Source organism: Odontesthes bonariensis, chromosome 20, assembly GCF_027942865.1.
Source record: "Odontesthes bonariensis isolate fOdoBon6 chromosome 20, fOdoBon6.hap1, whole genome shotgun sequence".
Classification (NCBI taxonomy): Eukaryota; Metazoa; Chordata; class Actinopteri; order Atheriniformes; family Atherinopsidae; genus Odontesthes; species Odontesthes bonariensis.
In genome coordinates, this window is record NC_134525.1 from 13,488,952 (window position 1) to 13,512,143 (window position 23,192).

At 42.0% G+C, this 23,192-nt stretch overlaps 2 protein-coding genes across 3 annotated transcripts in view; both read left to right on the forward strand.

The window, feature by feature from the left end:
* The window catches only part of LOC142369859 (enoyl-CoA hydratase EchA19), a 50,504-nt gene that overhangs the window by 18,297 nt on the left and 9,015 nt on the right, over window positions 1-23,192 (forward strand). Inside the window, exon 8 of one of the 2 annotated variants that reach the window (XR_012767724.1) lies at window positions 1,508-1,620. The exons of the other annotated variant lie outside the window; for it this stretch is intronic. The gene's annotated coding sequence lies outside the window, so the exon portion shown is untranslated. The remainder of the gene's footprint in view (window positions 1-1,507; window positions 1,621-23,192) is intronic. 2 annotated transcript variants of the gene reach the window in all.
* bmp6 (bone morphogenetic protein 6) overlaps window positions 3,887-23,192 on the forward strand; it is a 47,793-nt gene continuing 28,487 nt past the window's right edge. The window contains exon 1 of the mRNA XM_075452259.1: window positions 3,887-4,829. Coding sequence (XP_075308374.1) covers window positions 4,421-4,829 — 409 coding nt within the window. The 5' untranslated portion in view covers window positions 3,887-4,420. The remainder of the gene's footprint in view (window positions 4,830-23,192) is intronic.

A 23,192-nucleotide genomic window follows, 5' to 3' on the forward strand; every position in this document is an offset into this window, starting at 1 on the left:
AAAAATAAAAATGGAGTGGCCTCGCACTTGAACTTTTTCATTGATGGATATCATCGAAGAGTTGCCCGTAAATATCTATATGCGTTGCGCTGGAGTATGCTGTGACCACAAAGCTAATCCAACACAAAAGACTTCAAAGGCACCATGAGCAGCAAGCCTGCTCCCGCTCGTCATTGTTCCTCGACTTGGTGTGAAAACCCCCTGATAACTGTCTGATTTCACACGCGTGTGTACGCGAGCACACATATGTGACCGAAAGAAAACCGAAGCTGTAGAACTACAGCAGAAAATTGAACGGCTTTTGTCAGATCTTTGCCATTCATAAGTATTCCTTTGACTCTGTTGTATGTGCGTGTCACTGCTGAGCAAAAAAACACATGTAATTCTACTGGAAAAGCTCAAACCAAATCATTTAGAGATGTGTGTGTGTGTGTGTGTGTGTGTGTGTGTGTGTGCGTGTGTGTCTGAGGATAAAATAGATACAGACGGACAAAGACCTCGTTAGGTCTAGGAGGTGTCCTGTCTAGACAGTGTGATGACAGGACACAGAGCTTCTGTTTAATGTTTCCTCCTCCCTCTGCTTCCAATTCACCAAACACACTCACATATCACCTGCTCTGCCTCAGGGGATGCGTATACTCACACGCACACACTTACAAATATGCACAACTGATCACTGTCAAATAAAAATAGCAATATTCAAGTGCCTTTTGAGTCCGCGTCGGCCTGTGCAGCTCGTTTGTCTGGATTGTTGTGACAGCGTTTGAGAGCAGCGAGACCGAAGCAGCTGTGAATCGTTTTTTTTTTTTTCTGCGAGTGGGATAGTGTTTGTTTGATATGACACGTCCAAGATTAATGACCCATGAACCGTTTAACGTGGAGCTCATGCTGTTTGTTGCCATGGACTGACTCGCGCAGTATGAGGCAGTAGGACCAACCCATTTCCTTCCACTGGTTTTTATCCAGAAAACGGCAGCTTCCCCCGTTTCTGTGCTGAGTGCTTCAGCCAAAGGGACATCTTGAAATCAGAGTCCGTACTGTAATCCGTACTATAAATCAAGAGTAAGCTCCCTTTCAAATAAATGGAAACGCGGATTCCAAGAGGAGCTGAAAAGACTGATAAATGGCCTCCGTGAGAGCGCAGCTTCTCCGTTCGCCCAGAATAGCATCTTCAGCCTCGGATTTGTTATATCAGAGTCTGTCACTTTTCTCTGACACATTTGGTCACCCACTTGTTAATTCCTCAAATAAAAGAACATATCTGCTTACTGGGTTTGAAAATCATCAGAATATCTATAAATATCTGGTCAATTGTGCCATACAAAGTGATTGCAGGTAACATTAAATAAAAACTTTTAGCTTTGTAGTTGTTTATTAAAGCTATATGGGAGTCATGTTTGGTATTTAGTCTGGGAGATACCCAGCTGTAATTGTGTGTGTGTGTGTGTGTGTGGTGGTGGTGGTGGTATTTGTAGCTTTGATGCTGCTTCTCACTCTTCACATGCAGATAAGATTGCCTCTGGCAGCAGCAGTAGCAGAGACGCAGGGAGATATGGACACCTTCGGGCCTTATCGTCAGGACCATCACAGTCTGAAGGCACCACGAAGACATAACACAGGGTAGGGCGATTAGAAATGACGGGGAAATAAGGATTTTAAAGAATTCCTTTTTTCTACACGCAAAGGATTCTGGAGCACATTTATCTCTGGTTTGCTTAGAGCTATACAATACCTATATTGAGAGATCTGTAGTTTAGAATATTTAGAGCATTTACAGTCCAAATCCTGAGAATTTTCTTATTTAGATTGAGTATATTAGAATTGTAAGGGTTTGAAAGTAGGCAGGCTCTTAGCTGCCAAAAATGTTGGTTCATACGGCGGGCAAATAGGTGAGCATACAAGTGGAGAAAAGGTAAAGCCTTAAAAGTTATTTATATGGACTTAAAAAAAAAGATAATAACAGGGAACATCTTGTGACTCAGAGCGACGCCTTACCAGTCCAACACGATGCCTCTGTCAGGGCTTGACTGTGCATGGTTATGAAAGAATCAGGCAAAATGTCTTATTTTGGCGATTTCACTGATGACCGAGTCAACAGGGGAAAATGCAGTGATGTGCGTACGTATCATGTGTGCTGAGATTCAGCTAAATGCAGCAAAACTCGCCAGACAACATTTGGTCATGAAGCAGGACCCTAAACACAAGGCCACAGAGTTTGCAATAAAAAAAAAGATGTGATATTCTTGACCGGTTGAGACAGTCACCTGATATCAGTGTGACTGAAGCTGCTTTCCATCTGCTGAGGCCAAAAGCAGAGACCCCACAGACAGCAAAAGCTGGAGGTCTGTGCTGGGAAGGCCTGCAGAGAGCATCACCAGGGGGGAAATAAGCAGCTGAGCTCTATTGCTTGAAGTTTTCATGCAAACTTTAAAGGAATATTTGTATTTTTGTTGTTGTTGTTGTTTAAGTGAGGTTGTGTGATGTACTTTGGAGTAGTCGGTGTCTGACCTTCAGTAGAATGCAGTCAGAGCGCTTTTGCTTTGGAGAGTCTGGGAGGAGGGCTGATGAGCGAGCCAAGCTAATGGCTACTGAGATCAGGAAAAAAAGGGACTTCCCAAAAAGTGTTGAACATGACGATTTAGTTTCACTCTGTTTATCTGTCCAATAACTTTTGAAGCCCTGCATTTTGTGCTTGGAGGACTTTATGTCCCATAAGTTTCTTTGTCTTTCTTTCTTTTCTTTTTTTTATTCCAGTACTTCATAATAAGAGTAGAAATCAGGGTGTGTCACAAATTACTGTTGCTTACCTTTATCAAATCATCAATTCAGTATTGCTTCACGCCTGTTTACATCTGGTGTGAACATGTTTTGATAGGAAACCCGTGTGTGGAGCATGTCAGCAGTTCCAGTCTGAGGGGTCGGAACTCAATGTAACCTTAGGGTCCACTTAAGATCTAATCACCCAGGATGCATGTTAATACTGTGTGTAAAGGTGGCTTTTACTTTATTGTTGAATGGTTGGGGAATGATCAGATAAGATGTGATATTTCATCTTTGATTCATAAATAAATTGATATGCAATCAAATGATGAATTGAAAATACATGCAAACATATTGAAAGTGACATATCAAGAAGTCAAATTAACCAGATTTACTTCTTCAAAACTAATGTCATGAAGACATTTGATGATTAGGACAGGAATTCATGTGCATGCATTAATTCATTATTTATTTGGTATATTATTTATGTTATTTCTATCTTCCCGTTAAATCGGATATTGTAGCCATTGTTTTAATACAAACTAAATGTGCTGAACACAGCGTGTTAATGTCCAAATCTGTGACATGTCTTCTCCTACTCAGTTTGGTCACGTTTCTCATCACTGTTTGACACACTTCTCCTTGGAAGGTGCTGAGAGTGTGTTCGACTTGCTGTTTCTCACTTCATCGTCAGGGGTCGTGCCTCAACTGGACATAGCCGCTCAAAGGCAGAAGACATGCATCCCCCAAGCAAAAAACAAGCGAGGCGCAACTTTTAAGCTGTTCCATTGAAATGTGGCATTACGTTAAGCAACGTAAGACGCAGTGAGTCCGTAATGAAGTTACGGATTTAACTTAATAACTCTGCTGATAACAAGTGGAGGAGCGGCACAGATGGCAGACGGAGTCTCAGAGGAAGTCGTGTCATAGACATTGTGGGAAAAAAAAATGAAACGGGCACTTTTCAGATTTAACTTGTCGGGTGTATTAGAACAGACAGGCAGCGAACAAAATATGGAAATATGATGTTAGACTTGTAGTTTAGAGCTCCACCTCTGGCTCAGCGCACACGGAGTGGGCGGTTTCTGAACACACACACACACAGGCGCGCGCGTTCACTCGCACACGTGCACATGCGCATATTATGGACTGCAACCTGCTGAATGCTCCGAGACTCACACACAACCAGTAGGAGTTAGAGACCGCCGCTGAGGCCAGTGAAACTGTGGAAAGACAGCTTTTTGTCAGTACGCAGCTTTACAAAGTCATATATCTTCGAGGGTAAATAAGTAGAATGGCTTCTGTGAGAGGAGTTGTTCTTTTGTTGGTGAATGTCCCATCGACTGGTGTCTACTGACCGACCTACCGGAGCGCTGAGAATAAAGTTTCACATGGTGCACTTTATCCTGAAGCAGCAAAGCGCGCTGCAGAAATCAGAAATGAAAGCAGGATCGATACTTTTATGTGTTTTTATCTTCAGGGAGTATTTCAAATGGCTTGACATACAATCCCGTTTCTGCTTTTGATCACTGGTTGCGACAGACGGCAGCATTCTTGGACGGACTTTGCTTCCCATTACGCGCACTTTGCTTTCGGATAGGCGACTGAAACTCCAAGCCACGCACACTTGGGACTCCGGAGAGCACAGCGGGACAACACCATGACCAGCAGCCTGCTTGCCTTGCTCGGATTGTGGTGGAGCGCGTATTACTGCATGTTCACGGTCGCGGGGAGTCATTATTCGCTGGATGGAAGCAGCGAGGCGCACCCGAGTTTCGTCCACCGGCGGCTGCGGACGCACGAGAAGAGGGAGATGCAGAAGGAGATCCTGTCCATCCTGGGTCTGCCGCACAGACCGCGACCGCATTTGTCACACGGAAAGTTCAACTCCGCTCCACTTTTCATGTTGGACTTGTACAACACTATATCTAGTGAAGAGAAGAGCCAAGTGGACGGCGTGCTGGAAAGATATCAATCCATGCGGACGACCGAGAGCCCTCCGCTGACATCCTATCAAGAAACTGCGTTTCTGAACGATGCTGATATGGTGATGAGCTTCGTTAATTTAGGTGAGTTACTTCAATCAGTTATTTATGCGTGGGATTCGTTATTGTGGTTACTCTGAATCAAGAACAAAAGATCCAATATGCGAGACAGTATTACGGCAAAAGTTCAGATGGAAAGAAACAAAATGGCACAAATTTATAAGATACGTTTAAAAAAAAAAAAAAAAACGCAAACTCAGATTCTTGTGCGTAGCTAAAGTAATTCCACTGTTTTACCCATCTATAGACCCTTTCCTTAAATACCCCTTCATCAGCGAACACGAGCACTGCGCAAAGTGGACGCACAATTACGCACGTCAGGGTTTTTAAAATGAACTCTCCCATTGTGTGAACCACAGAGGCCAAATAACTCACTCATTTCCTATGCGGTTTAAAAGTGAGGTTTGTATTGTTTCTGAGTAATTTATTGTAACACGTCCTCTCTCCGGATAGGTTCTCCCTCCTCGATTCACTTATAGGACCGAAAATTCTGTGGTCAGGCTTGCTGTGCAATCTACTCCATGATTTATGTTTTCGCGAGAGATTAAACCCAGTATCCTCAGCAAACCATCAACCGCCACCGCTGGTATTTGTATATGAAGGGTTATTCCTGCCCTTGACCTCCGGTTCAGTTACTTGCGGGTTCTGTGCGTAAATTGCGTGGCATTGTTTGTGTTTCCCAAGCAGATTAGTCTTTAATTAGCTCCAGCGATGATAAAGTGGGACACTTTAATCATGACGAGTTTGGAACATAAAAGCGTAAAGCCCTTCCTTCCATTAGCAGCTCCAGTGTTTACTGGAAGATTCTAAACAGAGCGCCTGAAGATAAACAGAGGCCCTGCCAGAGTCACAGCCTGATGGACAATGAGGCTTAAAACCAGACTGATTGTCATTCCTCTTGGGAACTTGAGGCATTGTCATGATTTGGGTATGAGATCAGTGGGAATTTATCATTTGTGAAGGATGAATTGTTTAGTATGTGTTTGGCACTTCTGAGGCAACAAGTCCTGTGAGTGCTCTACCATTTACCTTTACAAACCACAAATTCTCACTCAATACAGCAAACACTGAGAGAAATTATTTTGGAGCAGCCGAGTCGGAAAACACTTCTCTCCTTATCGCTCCTCTGAGTGTTGGTGTTGCAACATGTTTTGATGAAAACCAGATATTCAGAGAGAAGGAAGCCGTCGTCTCGAATATTGACGCTCATCCGTTGGCTTCTGTGTGGGAGCATGATGGTGGCAGCACGGTGTTTGTGCGCCTGTGGTTTTGTTCTTCCTTGTGCTGTGTTAGTTTTGGTTTATACTCCGGTGTTGTTGCACATCTGGCTCTCCACTTTGATTAATCACGTCCTGTGCATCTTTTGACAATTCCTTCAGATTTCTGTGGTGACCAGGGGGATTAGGTTGCCATCTCCTCCAGCAGTACACAGTCCTGACCGCCCTGGAGGAGGGACAGCTTCCTCCGCGAATGTGATTGTAATTAATGTTGGACAGGCCAAGGCTTTCCATCTGCTTTGCAAATAAAGCCGTGCATGACTACTGTGTGTCACTGCCATCCGATTAGTTTTTAATGCATCTTGTGCTCGATTGGAGCAATTTTTGTGGAGCGACTTTAGAGGGCTATGGCAGAAAGAGGCCCAAAACCCTTCTGGGTGGTCCCTCTTGTTGCTCAAAAATCTGGATATCATGTGTGGCCAGAGTGAAAACAAATTAGAATTAAGATAAATGAGAGGAAGAAACGCAAAGAGGCCAAGCAATCTGTCTGAAATTATTTGAAAAATACGGAGCATGATTAATAGACGCACACAACCGAGAGCTCCCTCATTTGGCAGATATTGTTCAGTGGAAGACACTGTAACAAGTTGATCTGTTTAGTCGAAGCAAAAAAAACTCAATCAAAAGGTGATATTAGCTGTGTTTAGATTTATTTGAAACTGGATTCACCTGCTTACATGAGCATATCCTCCCTGTGTACGGGTAGATGTACAAATCTCTGACTTTAAACTGACCCACAGCAAAGAAAACAAAGACAGTGATTTAAGTGTAGCTCAAACTGATGTCTTTCACAGCCAGCTGAGGCAGAAACAGACAGACAGACAGACAGCTCATTTTCTGAGGATAGTCTTCTGGGGCGCCGATACATTTAAAGAGGCCCTGCGTTACATCTAGTCTCAAATGCGCTATCTGCAAACCATATGCCTCTTCATCCCACTCTTCATGATTCATGTAGACCTGTTGTTCAGTCATCTGTTCTCCTTTGCTGTCATTACTTCTTCAGAATCAGCCATTTAAAACAAGGGGGGGGGGCCGAACAAGTTGTGGAAAACTTTGAATCGGAGGAGCAGGAGCACATTTTCCAGCTCCTTTTTCATCTTCATTCCTAGAATAGCATGTTCATCACTGTTTGCCTTGTGGATGTCCTGCTTTCCACTGAGGTCCATTGACGCGACACTGTGTGCTGTGTGAGTCACGCCGCTCCAAAACTGTCCTAATGCACGGCAGTGTCCTTGAGTGAATGGTAACCGTCACTTTTAATTAGGGTTAGGACTCGTTTGCCCTTGTTTAATGTGGATTTTAACAGGCTGTGTGAAATCACGGTGATTCTACTGTTGTTCCACGAGGATAATCTTGCATAAATGTAATTAAAGAAATTAGTCGTAGATTATATCGGGAAGCTGTAGCCCCTCAGTCTTGAAGTTCCTCCCAGAAAAGTTTTCTGTGTTCTGTTTTAATGGGCAAATGAATAATTTCATATTAATATTTGAGGAGAACTCTGGTTTAGATATCTATAGTGTCAAAAGTTTGGTTACCTGGTCTCAGACCTTCTTTAAATCTCTCACAAAGTGGTATAGTGTGAATTTTGACCAATATTGGTTTGGGTGTACCCCTGTGGAAAACAAATACAAGAAGTTGATGCTCGCTCCATTAATGAGGAGTGACACAGCTGAACAAATATCCAAAGCCACAGTGAGAGTTACAAGAGCCAGCATGGAGAAGTGAGCTATGCCTATCAGGTTTGGTTGTTGTGGTTATGGTGAGTCAAAGATGCACAGAAATAGTTGTTTTTTATGGCTCACAGAACAGGAATCTGTCGTCTGCATTTAGCTCTGATCGGTTTGCTTCACAGTGGCTCCTAAACACCTGCAAGACAAACAAACAGACAGACAGACAGACAGACGGGTGCAAAGGCCTCTTTAAGCTAGTATTGGCTCTAGAGGGCAGCCAAAGCTCCTGCTGGCTGTTTTTTGTGTCATGTTTGAGTTTCTCTACAGTATTGAATACATGTTCACAGGTGAGATTTGCCCTCCCTTCCAAGCAGGTGCTTCTTGGACTGAAGTCTACATTTACATCTTTTTTGTCTATTTTGCATAAAATCCAGTCACATATGACTCTTGCCAGATGCATATGCATGTCTATTTAGGATTTAACTGACACAGCAGTAAAGATTCTGTATGGAGAGCATGGCATCTTTTTTCACCATCTGGTCATACTGAATGCTTCTTCAACCCATAGAAAACCTGCCAAAGATCCATCCATTTTCTATACCTGCTTAATCCAATTCAGGGTCGAGGGGGGGGGGCAACATCCCAGCTGTTATTGGCCGAGAGGCGGGGTACACCCTGGACAGGTTGCCAGTCGATCATACAAACGAGAAACAGCCACGCACATACACTCACTTCTAAGATCGCTTTAGAGACACCAATTAACCTGACGGGCATGTTTCTGTGGACGGTGGGGAGGAGGAGAGCCCCGGCGAGAACCCACTCATACACAGGAAGAACATGCAAACTCCACACAAAGATCCGGGAGAGCCGGGATCTTATTTGAATGCACATTACACTGTTTTCTGAGATGGTTTAAAGACCATCCTGAATACCTCGCATATGCTTTCAGACAAATGTTTTCCTTTTAAGGTGTCTAGAAAGTATAATTGCATGTCCTTTGTCTGTAGCAAATATTTGAAAATGATCCTACACTTTTGTTTACTCGTCTTTCACCACCATCGCTCTCATTTTCTCCCTTTTCCCTCTGTCCTTTTCGTCTCTGCACACTTCATTGCATGGCTATAGCTGAGCTGTCACTAGCCCTCTTGCCTAAGTCAACAGTCAAGCATTCTACCAACCTACCTCCCACACTCTGAAGGCAAACAAGCCAGAAAGCTTGAAGAAGTGGGTCTTTAGGAGATTAGCTGCGTCGAGACGCCCCTGGGCTTTTTTTTTTTTTTTAAAGAAATGAAGTGCTCTTATTAGATGGCTGTTTTGCTTGTCTTATGATGCCTGGCTGCGTTTCTCAGCGCCTAAGCCCAGGTAAGCCACTTCCTTTGCAGCAAAACGTGTTCCAAAGCCCCAGCATGATCAAATAATGAGTTGGTTTCGATCAAAGAGCCATTTGTTTGAAACAGAATGTAACTTTGGAAAATTTTCACTCAATCGTCTCGAAACACTTCCTGAAAGTCCTGAGAGACCAGGACAGAGGACCACCCGTCACTTCACCTCGACCCTGAGAGTACTCTAAACAGTGTTAGCCAGAAGTTGAGCAAGGAATTCAAGATATTGTACGGCAGAGTAAAGGATCTTTTCTGGGACATAAACTTGGCGCTTAAAGCCTTCCTGCAATAGTGAGAAAAATTACATTAACAAACTTCAGACCTCTGTTTGTTTTCATCTGTTTACAGTGTAAAATATTTGACTGCCGCTACAAATTCACTTGAGCTTGCAGTGATGTTCAAGAATGGCCCAAGATATACAAATAATTTTGCCTATTGAGTTTCAGTGTTTTAAAGTACTTCCTTTTTTCTCATGTTTGGATTGTATTGGTTGTCAGGCTCCCTGGCAAAACACACCGCTGCCTCAAGGAACAAACAGGGCTGATGTAGGAAACATCTCTGATTAAGGCAGATTATGTATTTTCCAGTCGGGCTTATATATGTCAGAACGATGAGGTGTTACAGGACGACTCTGTTGTCCATCTTTAAAAAAGATCCGTTTTTTTTATTTCTTTGCTTTTGTTGCAGTGTGAGCATGAGTGGGTCTCCTGGCCATACGGTGCTCAGTAACAGGAAGAATTGATGCAGCTAAGGTTTTTTTTTAAAAAAAAGTGGGTTTATAGATGGATATCTGGACACACGTGTACCCACATGCACACGGTTGATCTTAAGGTCAGCAGAGAACCATTTATAAAAGAGCATTCCATTTAAAGTTGGAGTCATCTCTGTCACACACACCCTGCTCTAACACCCCACCACGTACACACATCATTCCTCCACCCCTGCGCCCACCCACCCTGATCATATCTTTCTCTCTCACGCCATAACTATCCAACTCGATGAGATGGCAGCCCAGATTGGGGCTAAGTACAGAGATTACACCTCTTGCTGTGCTCTGCTTACTCTACTGGCCCCTCTCCTCCCATCAGTTATCGTGTCTTCATCTGGCACAGTTCCAGTTCAGAGCGATAGTGGCGTAGGATGGAGTGTGACCAGATAAGGAGGTGAAGTGCAGCGCAGCGCACTCCCTGTTGGTAACGATCCACTGAACTGGACTGATAACCCCCAGGGGAACATCTGATTAGAACCTGCTGCTCCCATTTATCATCTCGAGGTGCAGGCATGGAGGAATTTGCTCTGTTTGCTGTGCCGTGCCTTCAGGAGGACGAGTTCGCTTGATGCTCACACATCTGTTGTTTTCTCTGCATCCGACTCATTTAATATGTCACCGTTACTTTGTTTAGCATCATATGATTACTGTATTTACTTGAATTCAAGATGACAGCTTTGCACTTTTTATGGTCTGTTAGGTTCAGTGATTGTTGTAAACCCTTGTGTCGGTACACGTACATCCGATTGCGTGGGTTTCCACATAAAACATGGAGTTGGAAAGGAAATTTTTTACTCCAGCGTTGCTTGCTCTTCCCGAAAGGGGGTTTAAAACTGGCAACCTTTGTGTTTTGTTTAACCGTCTTTGAGGAGGCCACAGAAGAGCTCATTAAGCAGGCATTAGTGTTTGTGCCTGCCTTGTGCTTTGTTTGTATCTCTTTGGTTTGCATATGCAAAGGATGGAGACGGGAAAGGAAGCGGGGAGACAAAGACACAAACAAGCGTTGCTCTTTGTTTTTGTGCGTGCGTTTCCCTCAATTTCTGAAAGTACAAATAAAGCTAAAACCACAAAATCCATACGGTCGGAAGTTAAAAACACTGTGTAGTTATAAGACTACAACTGTGCGTGTACGCAACAGCAGAAATGTGCGCACACATTCTTTTAACTAGATTTACAAAGATAAACCAGCGTGATTATTTATCTGCATATCAAAACATTGTTTGCACCACAACTAAATAGACATGACAGTGAAAGCAACAATCAAGAAGAAGCACATTTTTGTCAATTGCATATCGAAGACAATTATCTGTGACATAGAGAAAATGTCACAGATAATTTGTTGTGTTTGATGCCTTGATTCTGGAATCACAACCAGAATGAAAAGTGCTGAGCAGTTCAGTATAGAGCTTTAAGTTGAGGTGATCAAGCGAGGAGACGCTCGTTTAGAGATGGATGGCGGAATGTTGGTTGTTTTCATTTGCTGCCTTTGGAATCCTAAAGCAGTGCAATCTTGGGGCAGAATATCCGAACAATCTCTAAACACTTGTTCTGTTTTTAAAGCCTCATTACCACGGTCTTCAACAACAGTCCTAACGCATGGCTGCAGTTATTTATACAACCCCTGGCAAACAAAATAAAATAATGGAGTCACCACTCTCTGAGGATGGTCATTCAGCTGTTTTATTTTTCTTTTTCCTAAAAATGTAAACAAGTCACGGATATGACACAAAACGACTAAACATTCCAGCTTTTAAAAACATACTTTTAAAAAAACGTGTTTCGAAAACAAAAACCTGGACATGTTTTTATCTGCATCTGAGTTAAAAGTCTCCGTTAAAAGAGAGAGCCCCTGACTATAAACGTGGCCCCAACCAAGAAAAGCTGTTTATAAAGGTTTATAAACTCCACAGAGAAGGTGATTTAACACAAAGTCTAGCAAAATGTGCTCGTTGTTTCCCGTCAGCTGCATCTAAAATCTGGAGGAAGTACCACCAAGCATTTGTTTCAGGGCCCCCTGGGAGTGGTCCAGTAAAAGAGCTGCACCTTTCTTTCGTGGGTATGGCAAGCGGCATTATTGACATGCTCCGAACACGAGCTGGGATTTGGGATTTGGGATTTTGGACTGTCTGGGCGTCCTGTCTACCATAATCCCCCGTTGTCGTGGGGCAGTCCACTTGCAGTGGAACAAGCCCCTCTTCCCACCATCATGCACATATTCCTTACACAAATTACTCAGTTGCTGATGATAGATTTGGTGTTACACTACACAACACTAGTTTTTAACTTTTTTTTGTTTGTTCACACCGCTGGTATGTCTTTGGAATGTCAGAGCGGATAAAGGTTGTGAACCTGTGACCTGCTGAATTCCAGCAAGTGTGTCCTTGCGTGCCCAGCAAACTCCATCCATTATCATAATGACTCTGCAGTTTTGTAGTCGACAGGAATGGTGTAAATGTCACGTTGTGTCATCCCGCTGTCGCATTCTTCTATGAAACAACCACCGGGAAGCCTGCAGGGATTTATATCAGATCAATAAGAAGGAAAAGAAAGACAACAGGGCAGAAAGGAAAGAAAAAAAGGCACGCCCAGAGAGCGCCCTTAAAAGTGAGAAACTCAAGGGCAGATGTCAAGTGATTTAAAGCCTCTGCTGACCTTGAATGAGCCAGGGCAGGAAGGTGTGTGTGTGTGTGTGTGTGTGTGTGTATGTGTCCGTGTTGTTCTGTGGGTTGCATAAACACATTTGCGTGTAGATGCATATCTTTGTGTTTGCGTATGTGCAGGAACATCTAAACAACCACAGCCTGGATTACAGCGAAATTCCATGCTGAGTTTCCATGCAGCTCAAAGATTTGAGTCCTCATTCTCTGGACTTTTCATATTCATTCATCACGAGCCAGACTTTTCACTTTTTAGCAAACGAACTTGACAACCGTCGAAGATATTGCCGCCATATTTGTTATATTTGGCCTCCCTTCAGGATTAGGTAGGTTGCCGACTTTTAATTGTGTTCTCGAATCTTAGAGCCCTGACAGGTGATGATTACTCTTCATACACACAGTTGAAATGAAGACTTTAATTGTTCATTGTATGCCACTGCGAGTTTTACTGTGGTGACCGTGGCGCCTTTGATCAGGTTTCTGCTCCACCTGACATGTACCCACAGTGATGCTGTGGTATTTTACTTTGCAATTTAATCAGCGATGTTCATCAAGGCACTCCCATCCAGCAGTTTATGCCAGTGGTTGCACATTGTATTCAGTAAAGAATAACTGTGGTGTTTTCTTCGTTGCAATCCAAAATATTAAATCCATCTAAATTGGATTGAATAAAGCAGATACACATAAAACAGGAAGAATATATTCGTTTTTTAAGTTTTTTGGGGGGTTTTTTCGTCTCCAAAATCAGGATAGCTGTTAATTTTGTTGCCTAAATCTTTCTCTGTCTTTAGCTCTTTTTTTGTTGCTAGATGGTACTGCTGCAGTTTAAAATCTCTGTATAATTAGCCACGGGTTGTTTCTGTGTCATCAACCGACAGAAATGGGAATAATTCATAGCTCCCCCCTTTAAAATGTATTTCAGATTATATGTCAATGTATATCTGTCCATTTTTGCCATTCTGAGCCTTTTATGTGACTTTGAAAATGCTGATGGCTTGATGACGTCATCTCCCGTGATAACTCAAGCGTTATCTATCTAACACTAGTGTTATCTAAAAAGGCGACGTAAAGCAATGAAAAGGGAGGGATCAGTAAATGCTCATTAAAATGTTTGTCAAATGTTAAAAGTCTCTAACTTTAACTACTAAGCTGTAGCGGATGATAGAGGTAGAAATAGTGACTACAGTGATGCACCTTGACACAAAGCCCAAATAATTGTTATCTGACAATTACATAATACATTTGACAGGTATATCTCGAACCAGGTCAAGTTTTAAAGTTTGATAACTCACTCACAATCCGAGTGTACCTGCTCAAAATACATTGTAGCCCTCAGATTATCCTCTGAGGGCTACAAAGCGCTAAGAAGAGGTCCATAAACTACCGTTAGCTTCCAGGAGACAAGCCTGTAACTATGACAACATGAACGGATGTCCCACGAGCACGAGCAGGGTCGTCGCATGTGGGCTGCAAGGCCAATGCTTAAACACGTGCATGCACATATATCATAGACAAAACTATGAGCTCTGTTGCACACGTATTCTCAGTGCAACACAATTATAATGAGTGGAAAACCTCACCATTATTATGAACATCTTAGCTATGATTTTGCTCTTTTAGCCTTTTAAATAAAAATACTCATATTTTATCTGTAAAGCCTCAGATCATGTGTTAAACTGGTCACGGCGCACAGCTTACAGATATCTATAAAGTGTCTGCAGGGCAGTGGTTCTCAACCACAGGTCACAGGTGGTGCGTGAGGTTTTCAGCGGTTGTCATAATTAGATTTGAGCTCGAATCAGATCATAACACATATACTGGCGTATCAAAGGTCTGTGAGGATGAAAGCCATCAGGCACTGCTGTCACACAGAGGTGTGTTGCGCGACAGGCTAATGGTACATTTTATAAAATTGCTGGAAAAAAAATCGTTATCGAAATGGCACAATCGACACCAAAACAAGCCAAGCTGATGCAGAGTCCTGAATCAAACATCATGCACTGCGAAGATGCTCGTCATGCACAGACTGAAGTACAGAGTTGGAAAAATGTCAAACAGAGAGGCTCACCAGTTTCCACTGCAGATGACACACTCCAGTGGCACTGTGAGTGTTCCTTTACCCACATACTTGGCACCAATTTGTGCACCAATGTTTAGCGATATGAGCAAGCTCTGGCTTGAATTACAGTCCAGTTTTACAGATGCGGATGTATACTTGGAATCATGTTTTGGACATTTCCAACATTGAGGATGCAGGAAACCTCAAATGCTGAACGCAGTATTTCAGTTGGGGAAGATTCCCTCAGTTATTTTGGGTAAAGAAACTTTCTTCAGTTTTAAGTTGCTCCCTTTCGAATAATCACTTTGAGTATCCACAGACTGTGAAAGACGTCTGACGTGTTTATGTAAGAATCAGGTGAAGATCCGGCTAGCCATGTGCAGGGGCACGGTTCGGTCGCACGTGCCATACGTCATTTCTGCCTACAGGCGCAACAGTTTCTGATTAAAAAAAAAAAAAAGAAGAAAAAAAAGTTTCTGATAAAATAATTAGGCCTGTTTTTTTTTTTTTTTGTTTTTTTTTTTGAGTGACTGCAGATGTCAGCCCCACACAGCAGGACTGAGGGTTAGCTGCCAGCTGTCTGGCCGATGGGGAAAATAGATCAATCACGTCTCTTTTTATCCTCATGTTGTTGCTGTAAATTTCAGAGCCTCTGAAATGTTGTGGTCGTTAAATGTTTGTCTCTGTAAGAAAAAAATCAAGGAGAAAAGGAGCTGTACCAATTCTTGCGGCCCTCCCTGCAGCGAGTTCCAGGCATTGTCATGTGTTCAAAAATGATTTACTTTGGTTGATGACTCGCTGATCCATCTTCCATCAGCATTTACTACAACCTCCGGACTGGATGTTTGCATTGAGTCGGATATTGGCAATAAGTTGCAAATATGGCAGCAAATTTTACTCCATCTGTGCTGAAATAAATTTCCATTTGCCGGTAGGCCTAAGAATTAGAAACAAAAAGCCTTAAAAACACAATGAGCTGGGAGGTGTAAGGTTGACAAACAACAGCTGTTTGTGTAACTGTGATGAGCGTGTTTGGGTGGAGTTAACCCTCAAGGTTGGGGTCAAGGGTTAGGAAATTATGCAGCCACTCACTCATGCAAGTCCTTACCAGTAAACAAATACTGGACATACATGACTTTGTGTGTGTCTGCACTGATTATTGGATAGTATTGAACTGAGTTGTTAGACAGCCAGGACTAACACAGAAAGTCTTCATAACATGCTGCTGTCACAGAGAAAGCCGTACCCCTCGGTCTCTCGCGTGGACCCAGACTGGCTGCGTCTCTGAAAAGGACGTGCCTGAAACAACAACTGTGGCTCCGCAGTTAGAAAAAGGCTCCCATGCGAGTGCAAATGCTCCTGACCCTCCAGAGCAAGTAGCCTCCCTTACTGCTGCGCCGCTGCTGACAAATTTATGAGCCCTAGTTTGACCCACAGGCTCACTTTCCAAGCATGATACTGACAGGAAACAGTCGGAGGGATAGAGGGAAGCTGTGAGATGAGAAAAAGAGCAGAAAGGAGGAAGAGAAGGAAGACATCTAAATGCTGTCATTTTGTTTCATGGACAATATCTACTGACAGCATCTTAAAACCTAAGTCATTCCAGTAGAGGCGTCACGAAAGAATGACACAAAGATGACAAATAGGCCAATGAAAGATGGTTTCATTCATATTGAACTGTTTTCAAAAATTCATCAACATGTCCACTTTGCCTGGTGGAGGCAACCTATGACGAAAAAATGATCCAGGATTTGCCATAAGGCCCTTTGATAAAAGGATCTTATCACTAAGGATGTGCAGGGGAAACTCTGCCCAGTCCTTCCTCCTTTACAGAGACTATCCACACCTCTGAGCAGTCAGTCACCTTATCTGACTGAGTGTTCGAAAGTCCAGTAAGAATCCTGTCCAAGGAGGAAGTCTCCCATTTGCTTTTTTGTAGAATATGGTCAACATGCTCAGAGCTGTACTTAAAAACAAACACTGTCTTTGCTGTCTGAGATCAGCTGCTGTATGACCCCAGTTGAATTTCAGTGGTATGTCACCCTGAAGAAAAGCTTGAAGGTAAGGTATTTGTATTCTCTGTTAACATGTTGCTGCCTACATACTGAAACCATGCTGAACAATGTTTTATTGCAGATATGAGGTCAGTATGATGACCAGATAATGTTTTTTCCTTTCTTTTTGCGAAAAACCACTTTCTCATGCATGCTGGCTTGATCTTTGGAGGCAGAGATCATCTGAGGTGACATCACATGTATATATATTTTGTTCTTTAAAAACAACTTACTGTTAATATATTTTAGCAAGAAACAATAAGAAAAAAACATTGGAATTTAAGTATAAAGTATATTTTAAACCAATAGGTACAATTTAGACTGTAGTCTGTGTACATTAACTGTTGGTCATATAAGAACTGTCATATTTATGATATTACTACTTATTGTTAAATGCAGAATTTATTTTTATTCTGTATATTATGTTACAAATACCAACAGTCTTTTCTTAAATTTGATCAGACACCAGATAGTAGATGTTTTATGTCAGTGTAAGACCCCCAAGAGATCACTGCAGTGTAAACGTCACACATAACAGACTGTGTTAATACTGTAGGCTGTAATAAAAAAAAGATAGCTGTAGCCATCAGATCAGAGACGTGAAGCCAATGAGAAAGCGCCTCAAAGTGCAATATACTGATACTTGCAAGGCACTTGCTCCAGAACTTCTCTGCCTCTAACAGACTCCCAGCCCCAAAACATTAACTTTCCTCATGAAATAGAAGTAGAAGGATAAGTAGAAGCATTTCTCATTAGCTATTAACTCCCTTTGATCAGTGTGCTGGTGTTCTTTAAAATTGATCCTAAACTTAACCAGATATTTGACATAAAACATACATTTTTTTGGTCAGACAGATATTAACTATGCACCTCCACCCTCTTGTCCAAATAACATCACCTCTGGCTCCAAAAAGACTAAGATGGCAACAGTCAAACGCCACACTTGAGGCTTCAAAATGGGATTTCGCAAACCAATAATTAATGTCAGATTGGCTACATAAACTTCCCATATAAAGTCTACGGTCAATATTGGATGGATCTCTTCACATTTGTGTAAAGCAGAAATAAACATGCGTTCCGAGTTTGTCATATTACAGAAAAATATGTTCTAACCAAACTGTTTAGATGCAAAATCACAAACCCACATTGCAGATGTCAAATACTTCTGTTACATTTCAGCTATTGACTGAGTTTCCCACATTGTTACTCATATAGCAGAGCTCTGGCCTGATATGAGCAAGCCAGTTGGAGAAGTAAAAATGCAATCCAGCTGGGATGAATTGTTGCAGTGGTGGTTCCATTAATCCTAGCTATCCCAGGTAAAATTTATAAAACTGTCAGGTAAAAAAATTAGGCAGGTGTTGGTGTTGACCCTCAACTCTATTATCGTGCTTCTGCCCAAAATGTTTTTCAACCACTGTTCTCGTAGCCCTTGAACCTGTGTGGTTTGGCGCTGGCTCTTTCCAAAACAAATTCATACTGTGTGACTCACTAAGAACATGGACATACAGTCCTCTAAAATCAAAGCCCTTAACTTGACCAAGCATAAATCTCATTCTCTGAGCTGGTGCGTTGCCCTTCTAACATCAGAGGGGCTATTCTTCTTCTCTTTGAATACTTCTTTTAAGAGTTACAGGGACAAAGCAGTGATCATCCTATTAACGTCATGTATGTAGTTCAACACTGCTCTTTTAGCCAGTTGTTTTAAGGAACTGTTCCCACTGGGTATTTCCATTAAGCTGTACTAATGCATGTAAGTTTGGAAGGTACGTCAGAGGAGCACTGTTATGCTTTCAGTAGATATTGAAATAGTATGGAGAGAATTCCAGAGGTTTCTACACTTTCATGTTACCAACACTGTGCTGACATTGTAGACAGATGTATTATTAGAAACTTTGATTATTATTCTCCTGATTTTCCTCAAGGCCCACCTGCTTTTTGAATATACAGGTATCTAGTTACCATCGCTGTTTTTGGAGCTGAGCCTGTGTGTAAAACAAGCAGTGGGTCTTACATGTAAGTCAGCCCAGGGGGAGTCTCAAGCCAGCGTACACTGATTTATCAGTGGATCATATGCTCTGCCTCTAAGCCACTGAAATCCGTTGTGGTCACCGCAGACTTTCCAGAGGGAATCACACTGAGGTCCAACTGTCTTCGTGATAGAGAAGGTGGAGGGGAAAGAACGGCAGAGGTGAAGATGGGGAGATATTTTTTTAGAAAGGGAAGAAAAGATGTGTGAGGATGGGGAGAAAAGAAAGTGTTCACGGAGGGAAAACAGCATTGCAGAATCAGCCGGCCTTTTTACCTAGCGGCTGTGGAATGCAAAGCCACTCGTATTTTGACTTCTCCTTTGGAAACAGCTGTGTTTCCCTTTTTCAAAGATATTTTTTCCTTATTTATCGGATCCCTCAGGAGAGATTCATCTCTCAGCCCTGACACTGGCTTCCTCTTCTAAATCTAGGACCAGACCAGCTTAGCTCTCTCACACACACACACACATGCACACACACACATGCACACCTGCTGCCTTAAAGCAGACATTAACAACTAAAGCAGGCTTCTTTGCTGCCTGTCCCGCTGCTCCCTCAGATGCACATAAAGGCACACACGCAGAAGTAGAGGTACAAACGACAACCTACCCTTCAAACTGCATTCAAATAATAAATATGTATATAAACAGTACAAGAGAACTGCCACACACACAGAAACAAACCTTGACAAGTCAATAAAGTTAGATTTTCGATGCCATAGTCCCTATATTGACACATAAACAGTATGAGCCCTGACCCACAGAAACGTTTTGACCACTGAAAGGTGGTCGGTTTTCAGGAAGTAATTTCTGAGAGGCACTGTGGTCACGACCCAGTAGGAAGGCAGTTAGTAGCCATCGTCATCATAAAGAGGCAGAGGAAATAAAGTTGGACATCAAAGATGGAGATATTCACTTGATTCTCTTCCAGCATAAACATTGACTAAAATAGTAACTTAGAAAAACATTATGGGTTCACCCATATTTGGAGGTTTCCTTTTGTATCCAAGCAATACTCAAAAATGTCTTTCTTTTCAAACATCACTTACAGATTGGTCCCAACCCCCTTCAGGACTAACTCTGAAGAGTCTTTGTGTTCAGCCTTTTACATAATGAATCTTTCTGGTTTCGTATTGTTGTGAACACAAAGGTTTTGTGTCACTGCCAGTGAACACTGCGCTCATAAACAAAACCAGTGACTCACTGGTTTTGTTTATGAGCGCAGTGTTCGGTTAAGTTCATTTCTTGTTAATGTGAAAAGGTCAAAAGATTTTGTCCTTTTCTTCAAAGAACCCTCAAAACAGCACGACTCCATTCAATGATCTAATGTCTCAAAATCAGGCGTCGATATGTCTTACTTTTACTGAACTTTGACTTGTATTATCTTGTCCAGTGATCCTTCCAACGCTGAGTATTGACACATTTATCCACAGGACCAAATCTTATGAGAAGACAACTGATCCGAGTTGGAGTGTCGGCCACTATTATGCTGACTGGAGGCTGTTGAGACAGCTGCTCCGCTGCAGAATTAAATTTTTTATCAACATCCCATAAAGTTTTGGGGAAAAATCGGTGTTGTTTATTTTCCAGCTCATTTCTGACCTGATTTCGTGGAATTTCCTTATAAATGTGAAAAAGATGTTGCGCCGTTTTTTGTTGACAGCTCATTGGCTCGAACTGGTGTCCAGTGAAACAAGCACTTGTTTTTACAGAGACTTCAGGGGGAATCACAACTGGCCATTAATATCGATGCGTGTTTGACTGTGGCCATTTAGGCCTCGAAAGTGTTCAAACAGACGCAATTGTTGAAGACATGCATGTAATGTTACATGTAGGTGTATGAACTCTCAAGGCACACACACACATGCACCTTTTTCCCTTGTTAATCCCGTGAGGTCCCTCACCGATAATTTCACATATGGGTCTCACCAAGTTTTCAGATTGCAATTTCGATATGAGGTATTGCTATTTTAAAATATTCAAACACAAATCAAATGTCATCTTTTCAATCCAAGAATTAGTATGCAAGAACTCTGTGGGACCTGTGCATTTGATTGGAATCTGCAAACAATGTTCTGTTATGATCTTTAAAAAACGCTTGCAAAACAGTCTTCGTGACCAGGGGAATCCTTAAACCTTTGCTCCAGTGCTGAACCTCATTCCATATTCGCAAATGCTTTGCAAATCTTCTGTCTGAGCACACGTGATGTCAAAATAAGTGGGTTTGAAAAGGTTTTGAGACCAGAAACTTTTGATTCAAACACCCAATTGTGTCCCAAAGGTTTTTTTTTTTTTTTTTTTCAAACCATGTTAGTTCAAGTAATTCAGATGCCGTTCCAACAGTTACGATCAACAGCATTTAGAGCACCGCCTGTAATTTCCATCTAAATGGTGCTGGAATTCACAATATTTCACTTCAGGTATTTGCAAGAAAGTGCAGACAAAGGAAGAAGCATGACTTTTAAAAAGCGACAGTTGCATTGTGTTTGTGTGGAGTCTCAATCATTCAGGAAGATCTTAAAATCCTAACATCTCAATAAGGAGGCATTTGGACCTCAAAAGAAGGCCGGTTTCCTTCTACTTTAAGTTTCAGTATTAAACAGTTTGAGCAATCTGCAAAGTGCAAGATTCCTAACTGTGTTCTCTTTAGTGTAAAATCAGGTGAAATTGAAAAGGGTCATGCTTTCAAAAGTCCATCGTGTCGTCCTCCTCACCCCACCGCCATGTTACACATTTATGTTACCTATGGTAGCCCATTAGGATCAAACACTGGCTTTAAAGCTGGATCTTCCTGTGTTTTCATGACCCCAGTAGTATTTCCCCAAAAAGCTTGGAAGGGGAGTGTGAGATGGCGAGTATTCAGATGGTTGCAGTTTGCAATTTATGCCTATTGATATCATTATTTGCTTCATGCTTTTCCTTAATATATTGTGACATTTGATGTCATATTAGGCAATGTAATGGCTTCTTTAATCGTGCCAACATTTGGCTTTGTTGTTACCTCATATTTGTTCTGATACTTATCTATAATTTATGCCATGGTTTGCCACACTGCCAAAATCATACCTTCATTACTTCTCCTTAAGCTGTGTTATCCCAATAGACCTTATAGAAGAGATGGTTAATCTTACAGTGTCAGCATATATATCACATAATAGTGGTCGAAGAGATGGAATAAAATCTCCTATTGACACACAGGTATGACATATCCAGCTACCCGGAGGCCTTCTGGAGACTCAACAGAGAGCTAAGTCTGAGACTGCTACCACTCAGCTGTCAGTACATTGATGGAAAATACTGATACTACACAGTCCAACAGCCATACCTCGGATATCTATCTGTTAGCAAAGCCCCAGCAGAGGGGCAATTACAGCCAATTATCCTCCTGCCCTCGAGGTTAGGCACACATAGCCACACACACAGCGCACTGGCTGAAAATCTCAAAACGACAAAAGATAGATGAGTATCCAGATTTCATTTTATCATCTTGCGTGGAATGCAGCACAGTGGTGATGGAGCCTGGGCCAGTGGGTAACAAAACTCAGCCCCCTCTGCCTCTGCGCGTATGTGTTGCCTTTGTGTGCGTTCTGGGACAGTATGCCGGACATTGTCGTGGTTTTGGATAGGTTTTTAGAAAAACCCAAATGGTTTTTCAGGGATTATATGGAAGATGATGGCTGTAGAAAAATGTGATTATATGGTTCAAATGGGGCCTTTGTTCCTGGGAATGCCTGTCCAGTGAGGTCATTATGTAGTCTAACCTGTGGGAGGTAATAGAAGAGGAGCAGGCTGGATATCCAGGCCATCGATGAATTCTTTTGTGCGTGTGTGTGTGTGTGTGTGTGTGTGCAGCTGAAGCTCTTTGGATCTTAGGAAGGGCTGTATTCGTTTTTGCTGTTTACACTTTGCTAGTGTTATATCTTATCTGTTTCTGAGCATTTGTGCTTGTAAAAAATAATCTACGAAAGCAACGAAGCCTAGATTGCATTCATTACAGTCTAATGTTATTATATATTATTATGAATATGTGTTAGATTTTACTGGACGACTCTGTACAGGCTGTTTTTCTTAAACCCCGTTCACACATGCTCTGCTGTCAGTCATTTTAATGTGTGAATCAACCACTTGGGTGATTTTTTTTTTTTTGATAAAACCCTGACTAGGTCAGACCAAGTTACATATAGGTATAACTTTCAACACAGCACAAGTGTGAACTGCATTAGTGACACACAGCAGTGGTGAGTTCATTTGACATATGATCAGCTGTTGAGAGGAATCAGGTAACGGTGTTAGATAAACCGATAACAGTGCTGTTTAAACTTTTCCCCAAACATGGTTTTATCTACAATAATGGTGTATGATATTTATTTTTTTCACAGCATGTGACACAAATGAACAAGAGAAAAGTGAGCTTTAGCTTTACTCTCTGCTCTGTTTAACCATATATCATGATTTTCAATGGCTCCAATCCACTGCCATTTTGTCTGTTT